At 47.2% G+C, this 27,300-nt stretch overlaps 2 protein-coding genes across 2 annotated transcripts in view; both read right to left on the bottom strand.

Annotated features, from left to right (window-relative positions):
• The window catches only part of LOC107393338 (collagen alpha-1(VIII) chain), a 34,532-nt gene extending 8,245 nt beyond the window's left edge, over positions 1 to 26,287 (bottom strand). Inside the window, exon 1 of the mRNA XM_015971619.3 lies at positions 26,186 to 26,287. The gene's annotated coding sequence lies outside the window, so the exon portion shown is untranslated. The remainder of the gene's footprint in view (positions 1 to 26,185) is intronic.
• LOC139066389 (uncharacterized) lies at positions 3,468 to 4,323 on the bottom strand. Its single transcript, XM_070548919.1, has one exon. It carries the CDS (start codon positions 4,092 to 4,094, stop codon positions 3,612 to 3,614), a length of 483 nt encoding a protein of 160 aa, XP_070405020.1. The 5' UTR covers positions 4,095 to 4,323; the 3' UTR covers positions 3,468 to 3,611.
• Positions 26,288 to 27,300: the final 1,013 nt, after the last annotated feature.

Genomic DNA, 27,300 nt, shown 5'->3' with positions numbered 1-27,300 from the left:
CTCACCAGCTGTGGGACCACCCAGATCAGACTTTGCCTTTGAAGGATGGAATGCTGTAAAGGGCGGCAAATCCACTTTAAGAAACATTACAGATATGAATTATTGCACTAAGTTAAAGTAATTGTGAAATAAACTTTTTAAAATGGCAAATGGCCAGTATTTGATATAGCGTCTTCTAGAGTCCTGTAACCCCCCCCAAGGTGCTTTACAACACATTCAGTCACTCATCCATTCATACACACATTCACACCCTGGTGCAGATGAGCTACATTGTAGCCACAGCTGCCCTGGGGCGAACTGACAGAAGTGAGTCTGCCTAATGCAGGCGCCACCGGTCCCTTCGACCATGACCAGCAGGCAAGGTGGGTTAAATGCCTTGCTCAAGGACACATCGGGCAGAGTATGACACCCCAATTTCCAAATAAACCCCTAGAGAACCCATTGGATGAGTTTTTATTGGTAAACCCCACAGTGGGAGGAGTAATGCCTAAGCTTTATAACTCTATCACTAAACTATGTTGTCCTTCATTAGTAGCTATTAGAACTGCCTGGGAGCAGGACCTCAATTTTACAATGTCAGATGAGGTGTGGGCATCCATACTGGGCCAGGTGCACTCCTCATCTATGTGTGCTCGACATGCACTAGTGCAATTTAAGGTGGTCCACCGTGTGCACCTGTCTAAGGCCAAGTTGGCACGTCTATACCCAAACATAGACCTAACTTGCAAAAAATGTAGGGGTGCTCCTGGCTCTTTACTACATATGTATTGGTCGTGCCCCTCCCTGCTTAACTTTTGGAGATCAGTTTTCAGTACAAGCTCTGAAGTTCTGCAGTGTCAGGTGGAGCCAAACCCTGTCTCTGCTATATTTGGTGTCGCCCCAGATCTGACCTTACCACATTCCGAACTAAGAATCCTATCCTTTTTGACCTTACTGGCCAAAAGAGCTGTTTTGCTGAAGTGGAAGGACTCTTTTCCTCCCTCTCATGCCCACTGGATAAGAGATACTATGTTATGCATGGATCTTGAAAAAATCAGATACACTGTCCGTGGTTCTGTAAACAAATTCTTTAAAGCTTGGCAAACTTTTTTGACATTCGTTGAGAAATCCACAACTAATGTTTCTGAGTAGCGCCCCCCACCCCACCCCCCTATCCTATTTTTCCTCTTCCTTTCAAAGATACTTTATTAATCCTTGAGGGAAATTAGAGTTTCAGTACACACAATTCTGAGATTAGACATACATAGGCAAAGACACATGACAAGAATTGGTGACTGTGGTCATTCGCAACCCTGAGTCGCACTACCTTCAATAGAGATCAGAGGGGTTACATGAGGATTGGCTCGGGTGGAGGGAAAAAAAGGGCACTTCGGAGTTACCCTCCACAGGGAGAGCAGCTTTCCTGTTCAGGGTTGGCAGTCTGGGGTTTGTTCTTGGGGTAAAACTTGAGAAAATTCACATTGTTCTGAAATGTACTTGTCAGGTCTATTTTTCTAAAATAAAAAAGACATGAATAAAAAAAACGCACTTACGCCAAGTAGCTTTATCAAACATGGAGTACGCACAGCTGCACGCAATCTCCGCTTCATAAATCAGAAACTATCTAGGAAGGTTCTCCGCTGCTTTTTAGTCACATCCTGCCCTCACCACGCCAACTTACTGCCATAAATAGTCAATGCAAAGTGCCTTGTGGATCTCATGCATATACATAAGCTGGCTGTTGCAGCATTTCGATCACGATCCCAGATCAAGGAAGCACAATTTCACAACCAGAAGTTGCGGTACTTTTGGGTGATGGCGTGTATGTTGTTGTAGGGTGCAGAATGAGACCACTTTGTTGCCGAGTTCAACTCCTTTATTTAGCCTCCAACATGCTAACTCCCTGGTTGTTTTCTCCTACCCCTCTCTTGCTCCCCCGCCTGGCCACATCTTATATTACTCCATTACACCACAACCCCCTTTCTGCAAGTTTGTGAAAACATCAGTGTATTAACGACCCCTAATTAAACCATTTCAAAACATAAACATGTGTCACCTTATCCACCTTCTGTACTTTAACAACTTCTGTCTGTCTATTTTTTTTCCCTCAAACCAGACCATAACACATTTGCATTACTTAGACCCAAAAAGTCTCACAGGTCCAAACTCTGTGGCCTTTTGACCTCTCTACCCGACCTAGTTGTCACAACATCTGGGGTACTCTGTAGTGTCTTTGTTGGCGACCGGGGGTCTTGATCTGAGGTCCGTTTTTCCTGGTCATTGTCCTGACCCTCTGCTGTTGGCATAGACACAAGATGGCTCCGATTTCTCCTCAGCAAGCCTTGCAGTCCTTCAACCAGGTATGATCTCAGGTTTTGATGTTTGGATGTCACAGTTCCCTGTGTCTTTGCATCCATGATCCAGACTTCCTCTCCGGGAGCCAATGGAGCTAGGTCTCTTGCCCTGTGTCTGCTGTTGCAGTTATGAACATCCATCCGTCTCCTCTCTGTGTCTTTCTGTTGAAGAGCCTGCAGGTCAGGTACAGCATGCTGTAGTCTCTCTGGTAGGATTGGGAGAGTGGTACGAAGATGGCGGCCCATGAGCAATTGGGCCTTCGTGAGCAGATTTTTGACAGTCTGGACAGCGCGCTCTGCCTCTGCGTTGCCTTGAGGATATCTGGGGCTGCTAGTCACATGTTTGAAGCCATATTTAGCAGCAAATTGCATCATCTCATGTCCAGCCAACTGGGGGCCGTTGTCACTGACAAGAACCTCACAGATTCCATGACGAGCCATCATGGATTTCAAATGAGTGATGACATCCGTGGATCGTATAGGGTTGAGTTGTGCCACCTCCACAAATCTGGAGAAATAATCTACCACCAGAAGGCGTGTTTTCCCCATCAGGGAGAATAGGTCTGCTCCTAGTTTTTGCCAGGGTCTGTCTGGGAGTGTGCTTAGCAGAAGTGGTTCTCTGGCATTCGTTCATTCTTTAATGCACACCCTGCAGTCGGTTACTAGTTCATGTATCTGGTTGCTCAGCCCTGGCCACCACACAGTTTGTCTGGCACATTCCCCACACTTGACCACCCCCTGACGCCCTTCTTGTCTAGAATATCGTTCCTCATGCAGGTGGGGACAACCAATCTTGTGCCACATAGGAGCAGTCCATTATGTACACTCAGGTGTGCTCTCTCTTGCCAGTAGTGTCTGATCGGCCCTTGTATGCGATCTCTACTGGCCAACCTTCTGCACAGAACCTCATGACTTGAGAACAGATGTTGTCAGCATTCAACTGTTGTCGAAGCCCCGCCAGATATGTGTCGCTCATGGGGAGGTTGTTTACAATCGAATCCACGTAGATGTTAGTGTCCTCTATGAGTGTATTGTCCACTTGGGTAACTTTGTCTCTGAGAGGAGCGCGGGAAAGTATGTCAGCAGTTGTGAGGGTCTTCCCGGGTGCCTACACTATTTTGTATGAGTACCTCATTAAGCGCATCCAGAACCTCTGTACTCTGGGAGGCAATACGTCCAAGGCCTGTCCCCCCAATAGACTCACTAAATGTTTGTGATCAGTGTCCAGTTCAAACTGTAGGCCTAGGATGAAATCACTGAACCTCTCACAGGCTCATGTTAGCACCAGAGCCTCTTTTTCCAGCTGAGCATAGTGTCGTTCTGTGTCACGCAACGACCTGGAAGCGTAGGTGACCGGGACCATACCTCATCCTTTATCTGGAGCATCACCGCCCCAAGTCCATATGACAAAGTTTCAGCTGATATTTTTAGTGGTACGTTCGGGTCGTATAGTTGGAGGACTGGCGTAGTGGAAAGCTCCTGTTTGAGACAGCGGAAGGCCTCCCATTGTTCATGACCCCAGCACCACTGATTCTTGTTGGACAGCAGGTCCCTCAGCGCTTTGTCTTTTTCAGCCAGGTTGGGCAGGAATTTCCCCAGTTCGTTTACCATGCCTAAGAAGCTTCTGAGGTCACTCACGTTGGAGGGTTCCTCCATTTCCATCACTGCTCTTGTTTTCTCTGGATCCGGCTGAATGCCATCTTCTGAAATGACATAGCCCAGAAACTTAATCTCGGTCTTTCCAAACTCACATTTTTCCATATTAAGCGTCACCCCTGCTTTTTCTGCCCATTCCAGCACTGCCCGGACCCTGGCGTCATGTTGTTCTTCTGTGGCCTCCCATACCAGAATGTCATCAATGTGGCCTCTAGCCCACCCAGGATCTCTGTGACCATCATATTTTGAAAATGCTTGGGGGCAGACGAAAGGCCAAAGGGGAGGCGGTTAAAATGATACCGCCCGAACAGTGTGATGAAGGTGGTGTAAAGCGCAGACTCGCGTGACAGGGGAATTTGTCAGAACCCTCTATTAGCATCCAGCTTAGTGAAATATAGAGCTCCTGACAGCATGCCCAACGTCTGCTCTACTGAGGGGATAATACATTTTTCCCAGCATACTGACTCATTTAGGGGCGTCATGTCTACACAGATGCAGACTTCTTCCGTGTCTTTTTTTGGCACCACCACCATACCAGCACCAGTCTGTTGTTTCTCTATGCGGCTGATGACCCCCATGCATTCCATTTTACTTAGGTCGTCCTTCACTTTTCTCATAAGGGGTAGCGGAACTCGACGTGGCACTTTAAGGGAGAATGGCTTAGCATCAGGTTTGAGCTTAATGGTGTATAGTCTCTGGACGAGCCCAAGTCCATCACAGAGTTTAGGAAACGCTTGTTTAACTGTCTCTGTCAACTCTAGCCACCAGCTTAAGGCCCACGGATGCTGGTTCGCTCAACAGAGACACTTGAAGGTCTCTCACAATGAAGATTGTCTCCATAATGCTCTTTTCTTTATATGAGAGCTTTTCCGTGACCATTCCTACAACCTTCAGTTTTATTCCCCCAGGACCATAGAGGGACCTGGGGACATCTTTAAGCCTCCCTTCACAGCACCACCTGTACTGGGATGGCTGTGACTTCAGCTCCCGTATCAATCTCAAAGGGTATTGTACTCTCTCTTATGTTAATGTCTGCCATCCATGGATCCTCCCCGGAGGCTATCTCACCCAGAAACAGTTCATCGACATCTTCAGCGACCTCATGCACTGACTTTGCTGACTTGCACATCCTCTCAAAGTGACCACGTTTCCCGTAGTTATGACTGCTGTCTCTTAATTTCTTCCGACTGTCTAACAATTGTAATAGCCTTTGCCAGGGTGAGGTCTTTATCAAGTTGCATCTTCTCAGATAATGACGAATCTTTAAGCCCCACCACTAATCTGTCACAGGTCATCATGCAAGTTGCCGTACTCACAGTTCTCCGCCAGAGGGTACAGCGCCGCATGCGCGTGTCTGTGCGCATGCGTGCATGGGGGGGTGGGGGTTTGTGCTGTGTGCGCACGAAGCGGTACAAATGATGATGCCTCTGGAATTCATAATTGTATCCAGCAGAACTGCAGGTGCTCTCCATGTCCAAAATGTGGTTGCTGCCTTGCAGCTGTATTGCCCCTGAGTGGGTCTGGGTGGGGGCCTGGGGGCGGCGGGCTCCATGTGGGGATCTGGGCAGGGACTTGGCGATGGGGTCCTGACTTGTAAGCTGCCGGGAAGATGGCAGGAACAGGCGGCAGTGCATGGCCCGGGTTCAGGGGCCTCATTTTTCCGCATCGTTTGCTTTTATAAATCCCCAAGTTTGCGTGGAAAGTTGCTTACGCAGTTTTCCGACCTCTTTTTGTGCGTAAGCAAGCTTTATAAATGAGGCCCCAGATCTGTATCATGACTTTATTATTTATTAAAGCACACAGGGAAAACTTTTTAGGATATCTCAACGTGATAACATGAGGAAAGAAATTTGACATAGTAGTAAGTACATTTTTTAAAAAGCACTCATCACAGAAAGAGAATAACAAAGTGCTTCACAGAGATCAACAAATCAAAACAAATCATAATGGTCTCAAACAAAACAGCAAATATCATAGAATAAATTGAAATCACAAAAACAAAGTCATGACATCATAAAATGATCATAAATTTCATAAAACGATGAAAGAATTTGAGCTTAAAAAGAAGACGAAAACAAAAGATTTAAGTAAAAACAGCTTTAAATAAAAGGGTCCTCAGCTGTTCTTTTAAAGGTGTCCAGACTGTCAGTGACCTTGACTTTTGTATCTGGTCTTTGGAACTGCTAGAACATTCTGGTGTGTGGACCTTGGCTCGGGATGGAGCATATGGCTTTAACAGTTCAGTAATGTAGGGGGGAGCTTGACCATGTAGAAGCCCTGAAGGTTCTAATCAGGATTCTAAAATGAACTCTAAAGTTAACGGGTAACCAGTGCAGAGACATCAGAATTGGAGTGTTCTATTTCGTCTAGTCTTAGCCCTTAAGCTAGCTGCTATTGGAAGGATGATCTCCGCATCAGCCAAGCATGAAGAGCTTAAATGTACGCCCACCAATAGTGGGCCCCCTCGTGGTATATAACCGCAGTGACCCCACTGCTCACCTCCTTTTTCTCTTCATGCCAAGCTTGAGAGCTTTATTAAAGAGCAAATATTATCTCAAAAGAGCAAATTATCCGAAGACGACTTACCAGCCATGTCCAGCGACACCAGACCCTGCCCGACCTGCCAGACGGGCTCCATTTCCAGCGGCGACCTGCACGCTAAGTGTGAGGTCTTTCTCGGGGCTCACCACGCTGGCCTGGCCTTGACCCCGCAGGCCTCGTGCCCGTTCTGTGCCGCTCTGCCCGTGGCGGAGAAGATTCGCCGGGTCGAGTACTTCACTCCCGCCGCCGACGAAGAATTTCCGGTGGCTGACTCCTACCCGCTGGACAAGGCTTTGGTTTTCTTCGACGCCGGTCAGGAGCCGGCTGGCTTCAACCGGCTGGATGACGTCACTGACAGCGAAAACTACGATGAGGCGGCGTCCCTCCTAGACATAACGGAGGTCGACGAGCTTCGCTCAGCGGGTCCTTCTGCCCCAGTGGCTTCTCGCTCCCCCCTGCCAGCAGTAAGAGCACTGCTCCAGGAGCTGCCCGCCATCATTTCTGCGTCAGCAGCCCGCAAGGGGCTAGCTGTGCCAGAACTGGCCCTGCCTGAAGCGGATGATTTGGCGGGAATTTTCGGGGCAACTCAGACACGCTGTCCAGACCCTGTCTGGCCGCGCTTCCCCGCTGCTATGAGCTGCTGGTCTGCCGCCTTCTCCGAGCCTGCCAAGCTCAAGGCGCCAGTCTCCACATATGCGCCCATCACCAAGGTCGAGGGGTTTTCCGACCAAGGCTGGCCGTCCGTTCCTCCACTAGAGCCGGATTTGGCCTCGCTGTTCGGCGCCAAGAACCACCTCACTGGCCCGCGAGCTGTTCCCGCTTCAAAACATGACCAGCTGCTGACACGGCTCACCGACCGCGCACATCAGTGTGCCTTTCAGACCGGCGCTGCAGGGAATAACATCGCCCTTCTTGCCTTCGGCGTCTCCAAGATGATGGAGGAGCTGGAAGCTCCCGAGGAGTCGAAAGCCGTCATAACTAAGACTGCTGATGCCATCCTCAATCTGTGTGCTGCTGTGCTCACCGGTTCTGCTCGCATCGCTGCCTGGCAGACCCTCATCCAGCGAGCGATCTGGCTGAAGGCCCTGCCCTCCATTCCGGAACATCTGCAAAGGGAGATGCTGGATGGCCCCATCACCACCGATGTTCTGTTTGGTCCCCATCTTAGGGGCGTCATTGAGAGGGCTCAGAAGACGGCCGAACTATCGGCTACGGTGCGAGACCTGGTCCACCCTCGGTCAGCCTCGCACTCCGGCCGTTCAGCCAGAGGATGGGACGAACGGCGCGGAAGCTTCAGACGTCCAGCTGCACCGCCCGCTCCACGGAGCCGGCCTCCCGCTTCGGCTCCACATCAGTGGGACCAGCGAGATGGCGGACAACAGTTCCGGCAGGGCCAGCAGACGCCGTCTTGGCAGTCCCAGGTGCAGGAGCCTTGCCGAAAGCAGCCACGGAAGTGACTCTTTGGGGGGAATGTGTGTGTTACTGATTGTTCTGATGTTGTTGGTTTTGAAATAAAACCCAAAAAACGTCACTCAAAGAGCTCAATCCTACAGTCCTCCGCAGAATCCTCTGCCGAGTTTTCACACATGTTCCCCACACCAAGCACTGCTGCACGCACACATGTTCCTGCAGGTAGTCATAATACACGGCCAGCCGTAAGGGTGCGCTCCATTTGCGCTCTGGCCCCAGCATCCGGCCAGGCCCAACTCGTCCCGCTCTCCCCACGCCGTTGGGTGGGGCGGGATGTCATGTCGCTGTCTCGACCACGCGCGGCGGCACAGTGCGCGGCTCCATCCGCTAGCACTCTGTCGCCCCCGTGCACAGGCCCGGCTCCCACTCGTCCTTCACTCTCGGACTCCACGCTCCGCGGTGTGGACCAGCCTGTTCCAGCTGTTTCGCACTTGCCCTTTCGAGCGCAGCCCTCCATGGGTCGCCCCCAGTTCTCTGGTACGGGCGACGGCGGTAAGGGCGCATGCACAACCCTCAGACGTTGTTCACGTGACCGCGCACATGCGTCCATTGTCGGAACGCGCGCACGAGTGGCGCCGCCTTTGCATCATGAGCAAATGGATTTCGGACACCATTCATTGCGGTCACACACTTCATTTTCAGGCCACTCCACCTCCCTTCAACGGGATCGTGGAGACGACGTTCACATCGCAAGTACAGTCTCAGGCGCTAGAGCTGGAGCTGCGGGAACTTCTGTCCAAGGACGCTATTTCACGAGTCCCTCGCGGACAAGAGCTCTCGGGTTTCTACTCCCGCTACTTCGTAGTACCGAAGAAGTCGGGAGGAATGAGGCCGATTCTCGACCTGTCCCTGTTCAACTGCTCCATAGCAGTAATGCATTTCCGCATGTTAACGATGAGACAAGTCCTGGAATATGTGCGCCCCGGGGATTGGTTCACGTCAATCGACCTGAAAGACGCATACTTCCACATACCAGTAGTTCCAAACCACCGGAAGTTTCTGCGTTTTTCGTTCAAGGGAGTTCAATATCAGTTCAATCGCCTCCCTTTCGGCTACTCGCTAGCCCCGCGCACTTTCTCCAAATGTCTGGAGACCGCGCTGCAGCCACTGCGCACGGAGGGAATGAGGGTCTTATTTTACCTGGACGATCTTCTCCTGTGCGCCCGGTCCGAGGACGAGGCGTCACAGCAAACCAGGAGGTTGACAGAGCATCTGTCAACCCTAGGGTTTTCTATAAACTGGGAAAAGAGCTCCATCCTTCCATCCCAGTCGATTGTGTATCTCGGGGTGGAGTTGGACGCCTCCCTAATGAGAGCACGTTTGTCGCCTGCAAGAGCGGCAGATCTCTCCACGGTGATCTCCCGTGTTCAACCCCGCAAGATCGTGAGAGCCCGGTTAGTCATGAAACTCCTGGGCATGATGTCCGCAGCCGATTCAGTAGTGCCGCTAGGTTTGCTGCGCACGAGGCGCTTGCAACGCTGGTTCGTCCGCCTCCGGGTACACCCAATACGTCAGAAGAGACGTATGTTGAGGATTCCCCCTTCAGTGGGCGGGGACCTCGCTCACTGGGGGAACCCCTGCATCCTCTCACGCGGGGTTCCCATCGGACGTCCTGCGTCACACGTATCTGTGTTTACGGATGCGTCACTGTCGGGGTGGGGGGGCACGTGCTTGTCCCACACGGTGGCAGATCGCTGGCCCTCCCACATGCACGAGCACATAAATGTGTTGGAGCTTATGACAGTGAGGAATGTGATCAGACACTTCGCTGCCCTTCTCGAGGGCCGTCATGTCGAAGTTCACACAGACAACCGGGTAGCGGCAGCCTACATAAATCGCCAAGGGGGAGTTCGATCCCTCCCACTGTTGCGTGTCGCCACAGATTTACTGTGTTGGACACATGTCCACCTGCTGTCCATCAGAGCCATCTACATTCCGGGGGTACTGAATGTAGCGGCAGACATCCTGTCGAGAGGGGGACCCCGCGACTCCGACTGGCGTCTACATCCTGCACTGATATCACAGATCTGGATCAGGTTCGGGGAACCGTCTGTGGATCTGTTTGCGGCTCGCGAAAACGCTCAGTGTCGCCTGTGGTTTTCCCTGAGTCCCCGGGACGGACCCCCGCTCGGGGCGGACGCCTTCTCACACCAGCCCTGGCCTCGAATGCTCCTTTACGCGTTTCCACCAGTCCCTCTGATTCCCCGTCTCCTGGACCGAATTCGGTCGGAACAGCTCTCGGTGATTCTGGTGGCTCCCAGGCGCGTGTCCGCGTCATGGTTTCCGGACCTGCAAGCGCTAGTGTCCGGCTCCCCGTGGAGGCTCCCGTGGAGGGCGGACGCCCTTCTCCAGGCGGATGGGATAATCAAACATCCTCCGGAAATAGGCCAACGGCTGTGGGTCTGGCCGCTGAGCGGTCACGCTTAGAGGCTTCTGGGCTGCCGCATGATGTGGTGGCCACGATTCAGAGTGCGCGGGCGCCCTCTACCATTGCCTCTTACGCTGCTAAATGGGCAGCTTTCCAGAACTGGTGTGCAGAACGGAATGTTCAAGCGCTCTCCTGCCAGCTGGCGGATGTTCTATCGTTTTTGCAGATACTGATGGACAGGGGCCTCGCATTCAGCACTGTTAAGACATATGCTGCAGCTATCTCATCATGTCATCAGGGTTTTGGAGATAGATCTGTTTTCAATCATCCCCTCACAAAACGTTTTCTAAAAGGTGTCAGAAGGAACAGACCTGTGTCCCGCCCGCTTTTTCCCCAATGGGATCTAACGGTGGTTCTGCACGGCTTATCTGAAGCTCCATTAGAACCCTTGGACCAGGTCTCACTCAAGTTCCTGTCGCTTAAAACTGCATTGCTGCTGGCGCTAGCATCAGTTAAGAGAGTGAGTGACCTAACCGCCCTCTCAGTGGCTCCCGCATGCCTCAGGATCCGGGAGGATGGCGGGTCTGCTGTTTTATGCCCCAACCCAGCCTTTGTGCCCAAAAGGATTAATGCTTCCTTCAAATCCAGGTCAATTTCATTGGCTGGACTTTTTCCTCCTCCCCATAATTCTGAGGAGGAGGCGGCTTCTCACCTTCTCTGCCTGGTGCGCACGCTTGCACGATATGTGTCACGCACTTCAGGGATTCGTCGCTCACAAAACCTGTTTGTGCACTACAGGGAGTCTTCCCTTGGTCAGGCGCTGTCGGCCCAGCGCCTTTCACGCTGGCTGTGTGACGCCATTTCCCTCGCTTACACATCATCAGGGCGGGATCCCCCTGAGGCACTCAGGGCTCACTCGGCCAGAGGGATTTCCTCTTCGATGGCGCTCCTCAGTGGTGTGTCAATGGAAGACATTTGTCAGGCTGCTTCATGGGCTTCACCCTGTTCCTTTACTCGTTATTATTTACGAGATGTGTCTTCAGGTTCCATCACTCGTTCAGTGCTTGGACCCCAGCAGGCTAAATGAATGCTTATGGCACCTCATTGGCCTTGCTGAGATGGATTTTATCCTCTTGTGGATGATGTATTTTAGTGGGGGCCCCTCTCTTATTGTGCCTGCCTCAGTCTTAAGGCCTGGTCTGAGGCTGAACGTCCCCCACTAGAGGAGATTTGATTGGGTGTGTCCATTGGTTGTGTTAACCAGTGGGGCGTAAACCCATCCAGCTGCGCTTTATTCCAATAGCAGCTAGCTTAAGGGCTAAGACTAGACGAAATAGAACGTTGGTTACGTATTGTAACCCCAGATTCTATGAGTCTAGTCGCAGCCCTTAAGCCACTGGCCCCACTGGTTATGATGGGAATAAGAGCCATTGGAGGTGAGCAGTGGGGTCACTGCGGTTATATACCACGAGGGGGCCCACTTTTGGTGGGCGTACATTTAAGCTCTTCATGATTGGCTGATGCGGAGATCATCCTTCCAATAGCAGCTAGCTTAAGGGCTGCGACTAGACTCATAGAATCTGGGGTTTTAATACGTAACCAACGATGTATGCTCTTCTGTTTGCTCCAGTTAGGAGCCTTGCTGCAGAGTTCTGGACCAACTGAAGGCGGTCAAGGGCTTCTTTGTTAAAACATGTGAAGAGTGTGTTACAGTAATCTATATGGGAGGAGATAAAGGCCTGGAGAACCATTTCAAGTTCATGTTTTGACACCAACCTTCAAAATTTGGAGATATTTCTTAAGTGATAAAAACAGTTCTGGACCAATGTTCATCTTGACGGCAGAAGATAAATGACCAAGTTTTAAGCTAATCAGGAGAACCATGCTCTCAGAGGCAATGATCAGACATTCGGTCATTTCAGAGTTTAACTGAAGGAAGTTATCTTCTAGCCAGCTGGTGATAGCTGATAGACACTCTAGTAATTCAGACAGTTTGTAGAACTCAGAATCCTTAAAGGAGCAGTACAGCTGAATGTCATCTGCATATAGGTGATAAGAAACGTTATGAAAATAATCAGTTATCTGTCCAAGAGGGTGTATGTACAGCAGAAACAACAGTGGACCCAAAACAGAGCCTTGGGGTACCCCACAGAACAGATGACATGGTTTGGTTTATACATACACTGTAACTTATGTTAGAAAGGTACCATCTAAACCAGTCTAGAACAGTTCCAGGGATCCCCACCGAGTCACCAAGTCTGTTAAACATCTCAGACTCTAAATAAGTTTTGATAAAAGGACAAACAACTAAGTCCTTCAGGGGTACTTCTGAGTTAAAAAATGCTCATGAAATTCGTATATAGAGTAACCAGGTAGCTGCGATGGACTGGCTCTCTGTCCAGGGTGTACCCCGCCTGATTGCCCATTGACCACTGGAGATAGGCACCAGCCATACAACCCCCCCCCCCACCCCCACCCCCCCACACACACACACACAACCTTACGTGGACAAGGCGGGTTCAGACAGTGGATGGATGGAGTAACCAGGTAGGTAGGTATCAAGCCTCCAGAGGGTTAATGAAGGTTCTGTGATCGACAGTGTCAAAAGCTGCAGAAAGATCTAACAATACTACAACACTGTGAATTCCCCGTTGTCTGCAGCCATCATGATGTCACTGGAAACTTTAAGCAAAGCTGTTTCTGTTGAATGCTTTTTACGAAAACCAGAGTGGAATTTGTCAAAACTGGTGTGCAGTTCCAGAAAAGTAATCAGCTGATCTGCCACTACCTTTTCCAATTTTAGATATAAAGGGTAATTTAGAAATGGGTCTGTAATTTTTAGGCTGAGTCCAAAATGCAATTCACTGAGAACATAACACTGATTGTCATTTTACAGTTCTTCGTCTTCGTCTTCGTATTCCTCCGCTTATCCGGGTCCGGGTCGCGGGGGCAGCATCCCAATTAGGGAGCTCCAGGCCGTCCTCTCCCCGGCCTTGTCCACCAGCTCCTCCGGCAGGACCCCAAGGCGTTCCCGGACCAGATTGGAGATGTAACCTCTCCAACGTGTCCTGGGTCGACCCGGGGGCCTTCTGCCGGCAGGACATGCCCGAAACACCTCCCCGGGGAGGCGTCCAGGAGGCATCCTGACCAGATGCCCAAACCACCTCAACTGGCTCCTTTCGATCCGGAGGAGCAGCGGTTCTACTCCGAGTCCCTCCCGAATGTCCGAGCTCCTCACCCTATCTCTAAGGCTGAGCCCGGCCACCCTACGGAGGAAACTCATTTCGGCCGCTTGTATCCGCGATCTCGTTCTTTCGGTCATTACCCTAAGCTCATGACCATAGGTGAGGATTGGGACGTAGATCGACCGGTAAATCGAGAGCCTGGCTTTCTGGCTCAGCTCCCTCTTCCCCACGACAGATCGGCTCAGCGTCCGCATCACTGCAGACGCCGAACCAATCCGCCTGTCGATCTCCCGATCCCTCCTACCCTCACTCGTGAACAAGACCCCGAGATACTTAAACTCCTCCACTTGAGGTAGGACCTCGCCCCCGACCCGGAGGTGGAAAGCCACCCTTTTCCGGTCGAGAACCATGGTCTCAGATTTGGAGGTGCTGATCCTCATCCCAGCCGCTTCACATTCGGCCGCGAACCTACCCAGCAAGAGCTGAAGGTCAGAGCTGGATGAAGCTAGGAGGACCACATCATCCGCAAAAAGCAGAGACGAGATTCTCCTGCCACCAAACTCGACACACTCCACACCACGGCTGCGTCTAGAAATTCTGTCCATAAAAGTGATGAACAGAACCGGTGACAAAGGGCAGCCCTGGCGGAGTCCAACCCTCACTGGGAACAGGTCCGACTTACTACCGGCTATGCGGACCAAACTCACGCTCCTCTGGTAAAGGGACTGAATGGCCCTTAACAGAAAGCCACCCACCCCATACTCCTGGAGCGTCCCCCACAGGGTGCCCCTGGGGACACGGTCATAAGCCTTCTCCAAATCCACAAAGCACATGTGGATTGGTTGGGCAAACTCCCATGCCCCCTCCATCACCCTTGCAAGGGTATAGAGCTGGTCCGCAGTTCCACGGCCAGGACGAAAACCACATTGCTCCTCCTCTATCTGAGATTCAACTATCGATCGGACCCTCCTCTCCAGTACCTTGGCGTAGACCTTTCCAGGGAGGCTGAGGAGTGTGATCCCCCTATAGTTGGAACACACCCTCAGGTCACCCTTCTTAAAGATGGGGACCACCACCCCGGTCTGCCACTCCCTAGGAACTGCCCCCGATGACCACGCAATGTTGTAGAGACGTGTCAACCATGACAGCCCTACAACATCCATAGCCTTGAGATACCCAGGACAAACCTCATCCGCCCCCGGGGCTCCGCCGCTGTGTAGTTGTTTGACTACCTCAGCAACTTCTGCCCCCGAGATCGGACAGTCCATCCCCAGGCCTCCCAGCTCTGGTTCCTCCTCGGAATGCGCATTGGTGGGATTGAGGAGCTCCTCAAAGTATTCCTTCCACCGTCCGACTATAGCCTCAGTTGACGTCAGCAGCTCCCCATCCCCACTGTAAACAGTGTGAGCAAGTTGCTGCCTTCCTCTCCTGAGGCGCCGGACAGTTTGCCAGAACCTCTTTGGAGCCGATCGATAGTCTTTCTCCATGGCCTCACCAAACTCCTCCCACGCCCGAGATTTTGCCTCGGCAACTGCCACTGCTGCACCCCGCTTGGCTATCCGGTACCTGTCTGCTGCCTCCGGAGACCCACAGACCAGCCACGCCCTGTAGGCCTCCTTCTTCAGCCTGACGGCTCCCCGAACCTCTGGTGTCCACCAGCGGGTACGGGGGTTGCCACCACGACTGGCACCGGCCACCTTACGACCACAGCTAGCAACAGCCGCCTCGACAATCGCAGAGTGGAACAAGGCCGACTCGGACTCAATGTCCCCCACTGCTCTCGGGACGTGGTCAAAGCTCTGCCGGAGGTGGGAGTTGAAGACCGTCTTGACAGGTTCTTCTGCCAGGCGTTCCCAGCAGACCCTCACTATGCGTTTGGGTCTGCCAGGTCTACGCGGCATGTTCCCTTGCCATCTGATCCAACTCACCACCAGGTGGTGATCAGTTGACAGCTCCGCCCCTCTCTTCACTCGGGTGTCCAAAACATACGGCCGCAGGTCAGATGATACGACTACAAAATCTATCATCGACCTGTGACCTAGGCTGCCCTGGTACCAAGTGTACCGGTGGGCATCCTTATGTTCGAACATGGTGTTCGTTATGGCCAAACTGCGGCTTGCACAGAAGTCCAATAACAAAACACCGCTCGAGTTCAGATTAAGTGGGCCGTTCCTCCCAATCACACCCCTCCAGGTCAAGCTGTCATTGCCCACGTGAGCATTGAAGTCCCCCAGCAGGACAATGGAGTCCCCTGATGGAGCACTATCTAGCACTCGTCCCAGGGACTCCAAAAAGGGTGGGTACTCTGAACTGATATTTGGCCCATAAGCACAAACAACAGTCAGGACCCGTTCCCCGACCCGAAGGCGCAAGGAAGCTACCCTCTTGTCCCCCGGGGTAAACCCCAACACACAGGCAGAGAGTCTCGGGGCTAACAAAAAGCCAACCCCAGCCCTCCGCCTCTCACCCGGAGCAACTCCAGCAAAGTAGAGTGTCCAACCCCTCTCCAGGTTTCGGGTTCCAGAGCCAATGCAATGTGTCGAGGTGAGTCCGACTATATCTAGCCGGTACCGCTCAACCTCTGCCACAAGCTCCGGCTCCTTCCCCCCCAGCGAGGTGACGTTCCATGTCCCAAAAACTAGTTTTCTTGTCCGGGGATTGGACCGCCAAGGCTCCCGCCTTGGTCTGCCACCCGATTCGCATTGAACCGGACCCTTCATGTTCCTCCTGCGGGTGGTGGGTCCACAGTTGGACGAGCCCATGTATCCGGTTCGGGCTGGGCCCGGCCGGGCCCCATGGGCGAAAGCCCGGCCACCAGGCGCTCGCTCACGGGCCCCAACCCCAGGTCTGGCTCCAGGGTGGGACCCCGGTAACCCTCCGGGCCGGGTACTCTGACTCTTCGTTTTAACCGCCATGAAAGATCCTTCGAACCGTTCTTTGTCTCACCCTTCACCTAAGACCAATTTGTCATGGGAGACCCTACCAGGGGCACTAAGTGCCCCAGACAACATAGCTCCTAGGATCATTAGGGCACTCAAACTCCTCCACCACGATAAGGTGACGGTCCATTTTACAGTTATTTTATATATCTCTTTAGCCCGCTCTGGTCCTTAGAATGAGGTCGATTCCTTAGAGTCCATTCAGCACTTGGTTATTGGACTCACTGTTAAAGCACTGCCATAAGCTCTGGCTAACTATAACTTCTATTTTATTATTACTCTCATGCTAGGGTTGTTTGTTGTGTTATGGCTTTATAATATTTCCTAACAAAACTTTCAGGTCATTCAACAAACAGGTACAACCTTGCTGATGATGGGTTCAGTATCAGAATCGGAAGGGTTTTATTGCCACATGAGGGAGAAATCCCAACATTAGGAAATTGGAACTGATCCCACCTAATAAGTAGTGGAACAGACAAAAAAGAACTCCCACTTAATCCATTTTACTGATATTGATCTAAAGATTTACATGGTAGCAGCAGAGAATCAATCACACATCTTGTAAGAAATACTGTGAGATTTAATCAAACACATACTTAAGTGAAAAGATGGAATCTTTTTTTACTCAATGAAACGGCAGATGTACTTCCAGTAGATATCGTGCTAAATGTACTATTTACTTCACAGCTAGCTAACAACTACATTTATTCCAAATACATTGATTAAAGAAGTACCATATAATCAGTCATCTTTTGTTCCAAAATAGATTAATGAGAAAGCAACCAAGGCGTCTAGGCCGCAGCCTAAAACTTTGATAAGTCCCTAATTATAAGACCATAAACACTGATTATCCTTCATGGCAAGTAAGCTGAGCTGCTTAATCATGATGCTGAGGTTCATTTCTGTTTTTCAGCACACAGCCTGTGGTGAATTCCAGAATTGTCCTTTTTCTTTTCACAAGTCTTAAATTTCTCAGAAATCAGGAAAGTTCTTTGTAGCTTTTATAAAACAGAAATCAAAGCTCTAATACTGTAGAACTAAAAACCAACGCTAAACCCACCTCTACAGCTTTTTTTTTAGTTTTAGAAAAAAATTTCTGCTGATCTGATGCATTTGTAAATGTGACTACCTTCATAAAAGTGGGCATTTTGGCCCGTCTGGAGATACAAGTGCATGTTAACTCAATGAAAAGGGTAAACGGTGTCGGTACAGGATCAGTTCGGGGTCCTTCGACTGCAGATGACGTCACATGACTGCAAATCTACTCGGCTTTCACACATACATTTTGGAAAGACATCAGCAGTTTTGTTAATAAATTCTTGTTTGTTAACGCCTAAATGTTTTCTTTATAATTGTAATTTGTTAATAAAACACCATATTATCTTTGCTTTGTAAAGAATGTGGAACTGCATAAAACCAACATCGGACTGACAAAAAAGTAGAACTGTTCTTATATGTGAAGCCATATCTGTTTGTATTAATGTGGAGCTCGTCTGTATGTTTCCTTAGTTGTTATCTAAATACATTCTTTCACTCTAAATATTGCTTGGTGTATTTCAATAATGTTCTTGTATTTTATTTTGCCCCATTTCATCAACATCAAGAGCTTTTGAGGGTCACCGTTAATCATTTGCTAATATTTTACATTTCCTTTAGAAATTCAAACATATTTTCTCCAAAAGTGTTGATTTTTGGACTACAGGACTACAACCGCTAAGACTACAACTACAAATTTGTTCTGACCAATCAAAATCATAACGTGATAATGTCACTTCCGTAAGCTTCATGTTCAGCCAATCAACTACTTTGACGTCATCGGCAGTCGAAGGACCCCGAGCCGATCCTGGACCCGAGCAGATCCTGTACCGACACCGGCATCAACATCAACCTTAGAGAAGCAACTGTGGCTGCCTGTCAGTGTGGGAAGGGTCGCAGGACACTTCTGAACAATTAGGAGTGTGATAAGACAATGAACAAGTGGAAAACTTCAATAAGATTCAATCTTTTGACGAGTCCTAAAAATGCAGAAGTCAATGCTCTGAGAATTTACAAAATATTCAGGAGGTGAATCTGAGACAAGGTAAGCAGGTTGTGGTAAACAAGATAAATACTGGCTGAAAACAGGACAATAACCTAGTTGGAGGAAATCAAACATGCGTGGTGGTGGATAGCTGATGATTTGGGGTCTTGACAACAAAAGCAATGATTCCTAAACCTTTTGGAAGTCTAGAGGAAGTTTAGGCTGATGACTGGGAGAGAGTTATTTTCTCTGGTTGTTTGGGACTCCTGGAAAAAAAAAGTCCTCTGGAGAAGATTTCTTTGTGTCCCACTAAAGCATCATGAGACAACTCGTGTGTGGGTTTGTTTCTGCCAGACAACACAGCCATGAATGGGGCCGAAGCATCCTCCATGAGGAACTCCAAAAAATCCAGCAACAGTTTGGTGATTAACAATATTGTTTCTAGCATAATGGACAACCACACCATCAGGCTAAAGTCAGAACTAGGTAGCTCAAGGAACAAAACATCTTCTTTTTGGTTCCAGGAGTTAGTAATCAGTATTTGTGGTTTAGTCCTGAAGAGGCGGGTGGAAATTCAAAAATCTACAAATTCTTATGAAATGCTAGTAATTCTACTTCAATAACATCTTCAGTAACATCTGACAAAAAGATCATTAACAAGTGTGTAGAACCAAACAGGATCTGGTGAGATTCCCATAAACGTTTTATGTTTGGATCTCAGCTTATTAAGCAGTTCCTTGTTCCTGTAAAGCTCTTAGCCAAACCACAGCTGGCTGGGTTAGGTGATGAGCCACAAGTCTTTTATCACCTCATACTCGGCTTTGAAAATAATCAAATTTCCATTCCTGCTCTGTGTTCGGCTCCTGACCGATTCCAGATGGGCGACTCCTGGCTCATGTAAACAAACGATAAGGAGCGGAGGCATGTCATCGCTTACAGACATAGATGCCAGTCTTCATTATGTGTAGCTGGGCCCAGTTTTGGTGTTTTCAGCCAACTGAAGATCTTTTCCAGTGGCTAATGGGAGAACGAGGAGATGTGCTTTGGGATAAGAAGGGTTTTGGGGTCATGAAAAGGATGATCTGTAGCAGCTTATGCATTAAAATCTGCCTTTACACACACACACACACACAGAGAGAGAGAGAGAGAGAGAGAGAGAGAGAGAGAGAGAGAGAGAGAGAGAGAGAGAGAGAGAGAGAGAGAGAGGAAGGAAGGAATGGAACAATCAGCTGAGCACTCGGTTTCCAAAGCCAAGGCAGCATCTGGGACACGCACCTGTGTGTTTAGCTGGTCTGAGTGTTTGTGAGCTGAGGCCAGCTGTTGGTTGTGCTCACACCAGAGGGAGAATCAGAGCAGATTCTTAAAGCCAAATGGCAACCAGCTTATTTAGAAAATTACCAACAGAAACAGCTAATTTCCAAAGTAAAGGAGAAATCCTACAAGAAGTTGGAAGATTTTTTGATCAAGATTAGTGAAAAAGACTCTAAGCTTGGCTCATTTTACAACACCAATAAAAACACACACACACACCCACACACCTGTCTGTCTGTCTGACGAACAGACAGACTTGAGGTTCCCAGAACTGGAGGAGAGGAAAAATGTGTTGGTGAGGTGGGTGAAGAGTTCAGATAAACTCTGAGTTAGAGGTGAAAATTTTCAAGAGAAAGTTTGTTTTTGGTGTCTTTGATCTAAGATTTAGTCTTCTGACTCCAGGCAGCGTGACAATCTGTGGAGCAGCATAGTCAGGAAGTTCTTTCTCGTTATTCAGATTCATCCATTTGTTTCTACTGGGTTAAGATTCAAATGGAATAAAATTTACAATTTTCTGGATGATTCAGCAGGAACAAATACTGTTAGGTGTGCATATTGATAAATCCCGACTGTTGCGCCCTCTGGTGACTCATCTGAAAACTGCATGTGGCTATTGGGCTTTATTAGATATGCCACCAAACAACTCAGGGACTACCTGGAGCCCTACATATAGGCCCACTGACTGATAACAAGATTGTAGACACCTGCGGTGCTAATTACTGGACACCCCTTGAATGAACATGTCCCTTAGGTCAAATTATTTCAGGCTTTTTTATGGTTACCAACATTTTGTCCAAGCCTGTTCAACGAGTTAATTTTTTTTTAATAATTTCTCTGAAGCATGGTTGAAAAGCAATGTCTGGCTTTCATTGGTTAAACTTAATAGAATATGCATTTATTTTTACTTTTATCAGATTCTAGTTATTTTGTGACCATTGTGGCTTTTTCCATGTTTTAAAAAGCCTAATATCTGCATGCAGTTATCAGATGAGTCAGTGGAGGGTATACACTCCCAACATGCATTTACTCCTGCTAAAACATAAAAAATGTAAATGTTCCATTTCAATCTTATCTGAACAGAAACCAACTGATGAATCAGAATAATTAGAACGAACTTCCTGTCTGCTGCTCCACAGAATGTCACGCCACCTTGAGTCGAAAGACGAAAGTTCAAAGACACTGAAAACAAACCTTGTTCTGAAAACTTTCACCTCCACCTCAGAGTTTACCCGAACTCTTCACCCGCCTCACAGACACATTTTTCCTCTCCTCCAGTTCTGGGAACCACAAGTCACCAAGTGTCTGGCCACAGTTTTCACCTCAATCTTCAACAAAAAACTACTAAAAATCTCTACAGGAAGATAATTATTTGCCTATTAGCTCTGGAGTTGTGTCAAAACAGAGTGTCTGGTGTCAGTTTTTGCATTCTTTAACAGAGGTTTACAAAGTTAGTTTTGCAAGACATGTTCCTCTTTCTCGCACAGCAGGAAGGAAACACTTCTGAGGCTTTTGTGAATTTCCAAAGCTTTTAGATTAAAGTCAGACCATTCCAGGTTTTAACCGGAATGCCATGTGGTTTCACCACTTTTTCATATTTGCACTGGCTCGCAAATGAAAGTTTCTGCAGGCGAGTGAGTATTTTCATAGGCAATGACGACGTTTGGCCAATAACCAGATCTGATAACTTATACCATGCTAAAAACCACAGACTCCACTAGGGAATTTTTGCAGCTTTCTAAAGCATAAATAAGATTTTTTGAAATGCCTAGCCTACAAAGGTCAAATAATGGCTGTTAAAATCAGTCTTTCCTGTATAATATTAATCTACTGAAGGCCCAAATACATGTAAAGGTTAAGTTTTTATGGACTTAACTTTTAAAATGGTAAACAGCAGCTCCAAAGAGAGCAGAAAATGCTAGTTTCACAGTTTCTTTTAACAAAGGATAAAAATTCTGTTTAAATATCAGAAATAAAATTGACAAAGAAAAGTTCATCTGGGTGAGAAAGACAAAACTGGCTTTAAAATACCTTTAAAAATAGCTAAATAAAAGTGGGTCACTTGCATTTGTCTAAAAACCTAATAACTTGGTCAATGCTTCAGTCCAAAGTCAATGATTGGGCCATCTGGTTGTCTGTCTCACCAAACCACCACACTCTGACATTTACCTGGGTCCTCCATTCATTACGCACTTGCATATTTAGCAACATAACACCTCTGATGTGAGAGGTTGTGCGTTCAATGATATCAAGCCCTTTTTACAAGACACACCATGTGGGCAAATCAGCGTAATATTACTGCAATGCTGTGTCTTATAAGCGTGCCATGTCAGATATCAGAGAAGGAGAAACAGCCAGCTGCGACCACTTCAACTTTAGAACAAACTACCACAGTGGTAAGTGTTGTCACTGTATTTAAGTTTAAATCTAGCCTGTTTTGCAGATTCTCTAATGCATCTACGGTTAATACCACTATGTTATTAATGTGAGCCACTATTAACGTAGACCACAACAGTATTAATGTGTACCACTATGTATTAACGTAGACCACAACGGTATTAATGTGTACCACTATGGTATTAACGTAGACCACTACGATATTAATGTGTACCACTACGGTATTAACGTAAACCACTACAGTATTAATGTGTACCACTATGGTATTAATGTGTACCACTATGGTATTAACATAGACCACTGCGGTATTAATGTGTACCACTATGGTATTAATGTAGACCACGACAGTATTAATGTGTACCACTATGGTATTAACGTAGACCACTATGGTATTAATGTGTACCACTACGGTATTGACGTAGACCACTACAGTATTAATGTGTACCACCATGGTATTAACGTAGACAACAACAGTATTAATGTGTACCACCATGGTATTAATGTAGACCACAACGGTATTAATGTGTACCACCATGGTATTAACGTAGACCACAACAGTATTAATGTGTACCACCATGGTATTAATGTAAACCACAATGGTATTAATGTGTACCACTATGGTATTAACGTAGACCAACACGGTATTAATGTGTACCACTATGGTATTAACGTAGACCACTACGGTATTAATGTGTACCACTACGGTATTAACGTAGACCACTATGGTATTAATGTGTACCACTATGGTATTAATGTGTACCACCATGGTATTAACGTAGACCACAACAGTATTAATGTGTACCACCATGGTATTAATGTAGACCACAACGGTATTAATGTGTACCACTATGGTATTAACGTAGACCACTATGGTATAAATGTGTACCACTATGGTATTAACGTAGACCACTACGGTATTAATGTGTACCACTACGGTATTAATGTGTACCACTACGGTATTAATGTGTACCACTATGGTATTAACGTAGACCACTACGGTATTAATGTGTACCACTATGGTATTAACGTAGACCACTATGGTATTAATGTGTACCACTACGGTATTAACGTAGACCACTACGGTATTAATGTGTACCACTATGGTATTAATGTGTACCACCATGGTATTAATGTAGACCACAACAGTATTAATGTGTACCACCATGGTATTAATGTAGACCACAACGGTATTAATGTGTACCACTATGGTATTAACGTAGACCACTACGGTATAAATGTGTACCACTATGGTATTAACGTAGACCACTACGGTATTAATGTGTACCACTACGGTATTAATGTGTACCACTACGGTATTAATGTGTACCACTATGGTATTAACGTAGACCACTACGGTATTAATGTGTACCACCATGGTATTAACGTAGACCACAACAGTATTGATGTGTACCACTCCAATATTGGCACAGACCACTATGCAATTAGTGCTCACCACAATGACAGTGTGAAACACTGTGGTGTTTGCATCGACTACTGTGGTATTACTGCAGACCACGGTGGTATTATTGTGGAACACTGTTAGAGTGGACAACTATATGATTAGAGTTGACATGTATGGTTTGAGTGTGGAGGTTTATGGTATTTGGACAGACTACAATGGTATTTGGACAGACTACTATGGTATTTGGACAGACTACTGTGGTATTTGGACAGACTACTGTGGCATTTGGACAGACTACTATGGTATTTGGACAGACTACTGTGGTATTTGCATGGACCATTATGTGATTAGCATGGACCACTATGGTTTGAGTGTGGATGACTGGTATTTGCACAGACTACTATGGCATTAGGACAGACCAAAATTGCATCAGTGTAGACCACTATGGTATTAGCATGGACTACTATAGTATTACCGCAGACCACTTCAATATTAGCATGGACCAATATGGTATTTGACAAACTACTGTGACATTACTACAAATCACAGGGGTCTAAAAGTGGAACACTATATTATTAGCATGGACAACTATGGTTTTAGTGTGAACGACTATGGTATTTGCATGGACTACTGTAGTATTATCACAGACCACTATGGTATTAGCGTTGACCACTATAGTATTAGCATGGACTGCTATGGCAGTAGTATGGACAACTATGGTATTAGCGTGGTTCACTATGATATTAGCGTGGACTGCTATGGTATTAGCATGGACTACTATGGTATTAATGTGGATTACTGTTAATTTAAACTATTACGATATTAGCACAGACCACTGTTGTATAAGTGTGAACCACTATGGTTTTAGCCTGGTCCACTATGGTATTGGTGTGGACCGCTATGATATTGTACCATTGTGGTATTACCATGGAATACTATAGTACTAAAGTAGATTACTGTTAGTGAAAAGAGTTGATTGGTATTAGCACAGACCACTTTGTTAAAGCTCCTATTTTTGATGGGAGCTCTGTCTACTTCAGCTCTGTCTCAGCTATATTCAGGTACCAGGCACCATATAGTTCATGCTTTTTCTATTTAATCACGCAGGACATCAAACATGAGAACATGAAACTTTTCAGATGACCAGTAATTGGTGTAATTTGCCCACTGGGAGCAGTCCAACAGTAAAAAAAAAAGTTATTATGTTTCTGTAAAATCACAGCTGATGATTTCACTTTAAAGATGGCTGTTTTCTAACTGGGCTTCATAAACGGGTAAAACGCAAGATGAGTTTTGGACGAGTTTACAGAGATCATAAAGAGGTTTGGGGGTTTGCTCCGAAATGCCATTAGAGTAAAAATACGATCCTCCCGTCTCCTCCTGTTCAGCTTGGCTTTGCTGTAGAAAATTTACGAGGCATGATAAAGAGCTACAACTCTGTCTACTTAGCAGTTTAGATCAAACGTAGTTGGATGTAAATCTAGAAGTATTTCATGCTTTAGTTCTAGTTTGTTTAGTTTGAGGATCTAAAGAAACGTTTGTGATTGATCACAAATTTCCCCCAAAATGAAAAGTATACATTTAGAACACCTTTCACCTCCAAAACGCTACAAACATCTGCACTAACACCAGAGTTCTTCTCAAGTTAGAAATGTCTACATCTGAAGGATTATTCTATAATCTGTTTGAGATTATTTGAACGACAGTCTTCAGGAACTTGGAACGGTGATGCTGATGCTACCAACAGTTAGACTTTCCTGATACAAAAGTAAACAGATTCAGGGATTAAGCTATAGAAAAAAAGAAAGTAACCCCCCCCCCTCAAAAAAAAGTAAAGCTAAACAAAATTCATGAACTTCTCGCCGGGTTAATTAGCTGGAAGGAAAAGCAGCGACACATAAATCCCTCCATCTCAGTTCAGTTTGAGATTTTATTACAAAAAGCTGCTGAGAAGCTTTTAATCAGAGAAGTCTGTGAAGCTCGTTAGCTGCAGGCGCGTTCCGCTGCTGGACCCAGATCAGATCTGGTTCCTCCTCGCTACTGAAGGAGGAAAAATGTGCAGAAGAAAGAGATGTCTAATCTGTGTGAAGGAAAAACTGGGACTTCCCAGATGACCAATCCCGTCAGAGTTTCAAAACAGGAAAACAAGACACACAAGTTGAATAATTTGCCAGGAATTTTCTGCATTTCTTCTTCACACCCTGAAGGAAAACCGTTCTTTCCCCAAGAGCTGCTGACAACTAAGGCAATCCTATACTGTGGAAGCATTCCGGGATCAAATCCTGTCAAGATGCTGCACAGAACATTTATTTTAACAAGCAAAAGCTGGAGTTATTCATCCCAGGTGGATCTCCTGGGTTTTTCATTTCTTTTTCTCCATGTTTGAGGAAAACTGTCAGATTTGAACTGCAGAATCTTCCCAGCTGGGATGTCTAATGAAACATATGCTCTTAGTTGACATTTTCCTTTCTTTTTTTCCCCTTTCGAATCTGAACAAGCGAGAGCAAAAGAAGAGAAAACAATTTGGTCTGATGTAGCTAAAAAACGGATCAAACAGACGTCCTACCTCTGATTTCTGCTGCAGGGTGGGAGTTTCACGGCGCTTTCAGGAGTTTTGCAGCAGCTTCAGTCAAACTTTGGCTTTTATCTGCAGGTGGGTGGAGCAGAACGAGGTAGAAGCACCAGATCAGTACATGTGAGGGAAGGAAAACAAGACATTTGAGAGAGAGAGAGAGAGAGAGAGAGAGAGAGAGAGAGAGAGAGAGAGAGAGAGAGAGAGAGAGAGAGAGAGAGAGCTTTCTGTTTGCAGCACTCACAGAGAAAAATGAGAGGAAAGAGGAAACCCAACCAGCTGTGTGACTATATATCACGAGAGGAGGAAGATTCCCATTTGACTTGGAGCTCTCCGTGCATTCTTCACATGCGGAGAGATTTAAGGGCAGGGTCTTATTTTGGTTAGCCGGCGTTTGCTGAGGTCAAGCTGTAGCTGAGAGGGAAGGTTTTTGTGGTGAAACAAGAAAATTCACAGTTCATAAAAGGACCGCATCCAACAGGAAGCTGCTCAGATTGGCCAAATTTACTGAAAAGACTCAGATTCAGATGAGTTACTTTTAGTTTTGGACCTCCTCTTTCAGCATCCATCCATCCATCCATCCATCCATCCTCCCTCCGTCCCTCTAGAGAGGATACAGGATCCATCCAGGTTCTAGGTCGAACGAGGATGCCAACTAGCTGACTCATTTCGATGAGCTACTCCGAGCTCCAGATCGCGTGACATAGCGGAGGGTTGGGATGTAGATTGACCAGTACATCAAAATGTTTGGTTTTGGCCCAAAATTAAGAGAAACCTCAACCTGGAAGGAGAATTCCAAAAATTTTTATAAAATTTGATCATGTAAGTGGTGGGTTGTTGGTTCAAAGACAAGCTCAGTGTCAATTATTGTCTGGTGGTGGTCGGTGGAACCGTTGGTGCTTGTGTACGGCAGCCTCGCTTTTGTCAGTGTGTCCCAGGGCAACTGTGGCTATGATGTGTGTGTGTGTGTGTGTGTGTGTGTGTGTGTGTGTGTGTGTGTGTAAAGTGCTTTGGAGTCCTTTGACTCAGAATGGTGCTACACAAGTGTGAGTCATTTATCAATAATGATCAAAAAATAACAATTTAACACCATTTATAATTCATTATCA

The sequence above is a fragment of the Nothobranchius furzeri genome, chromosome 2 (genome assembly GCF_043380555.1).
Source record: "Nothobranchius furzeri strain GRZ-AD chromosome 2, NfurGRZ-RIMD1, whole genome shotgun sequence".
Taxonomy (NCBI): Eukaryota; Metazoa; Chordata; class Actinopteri; order Cyprinodontiformes; family Nothobranchiidae; genus Nothobranchius; species Nothobranchius furzeri.
The sequence above is the reverse complement of the archived record's forward strand: the minus strand, read 5'-3'. Positions and strand labels throughout refer to the sequence as shown.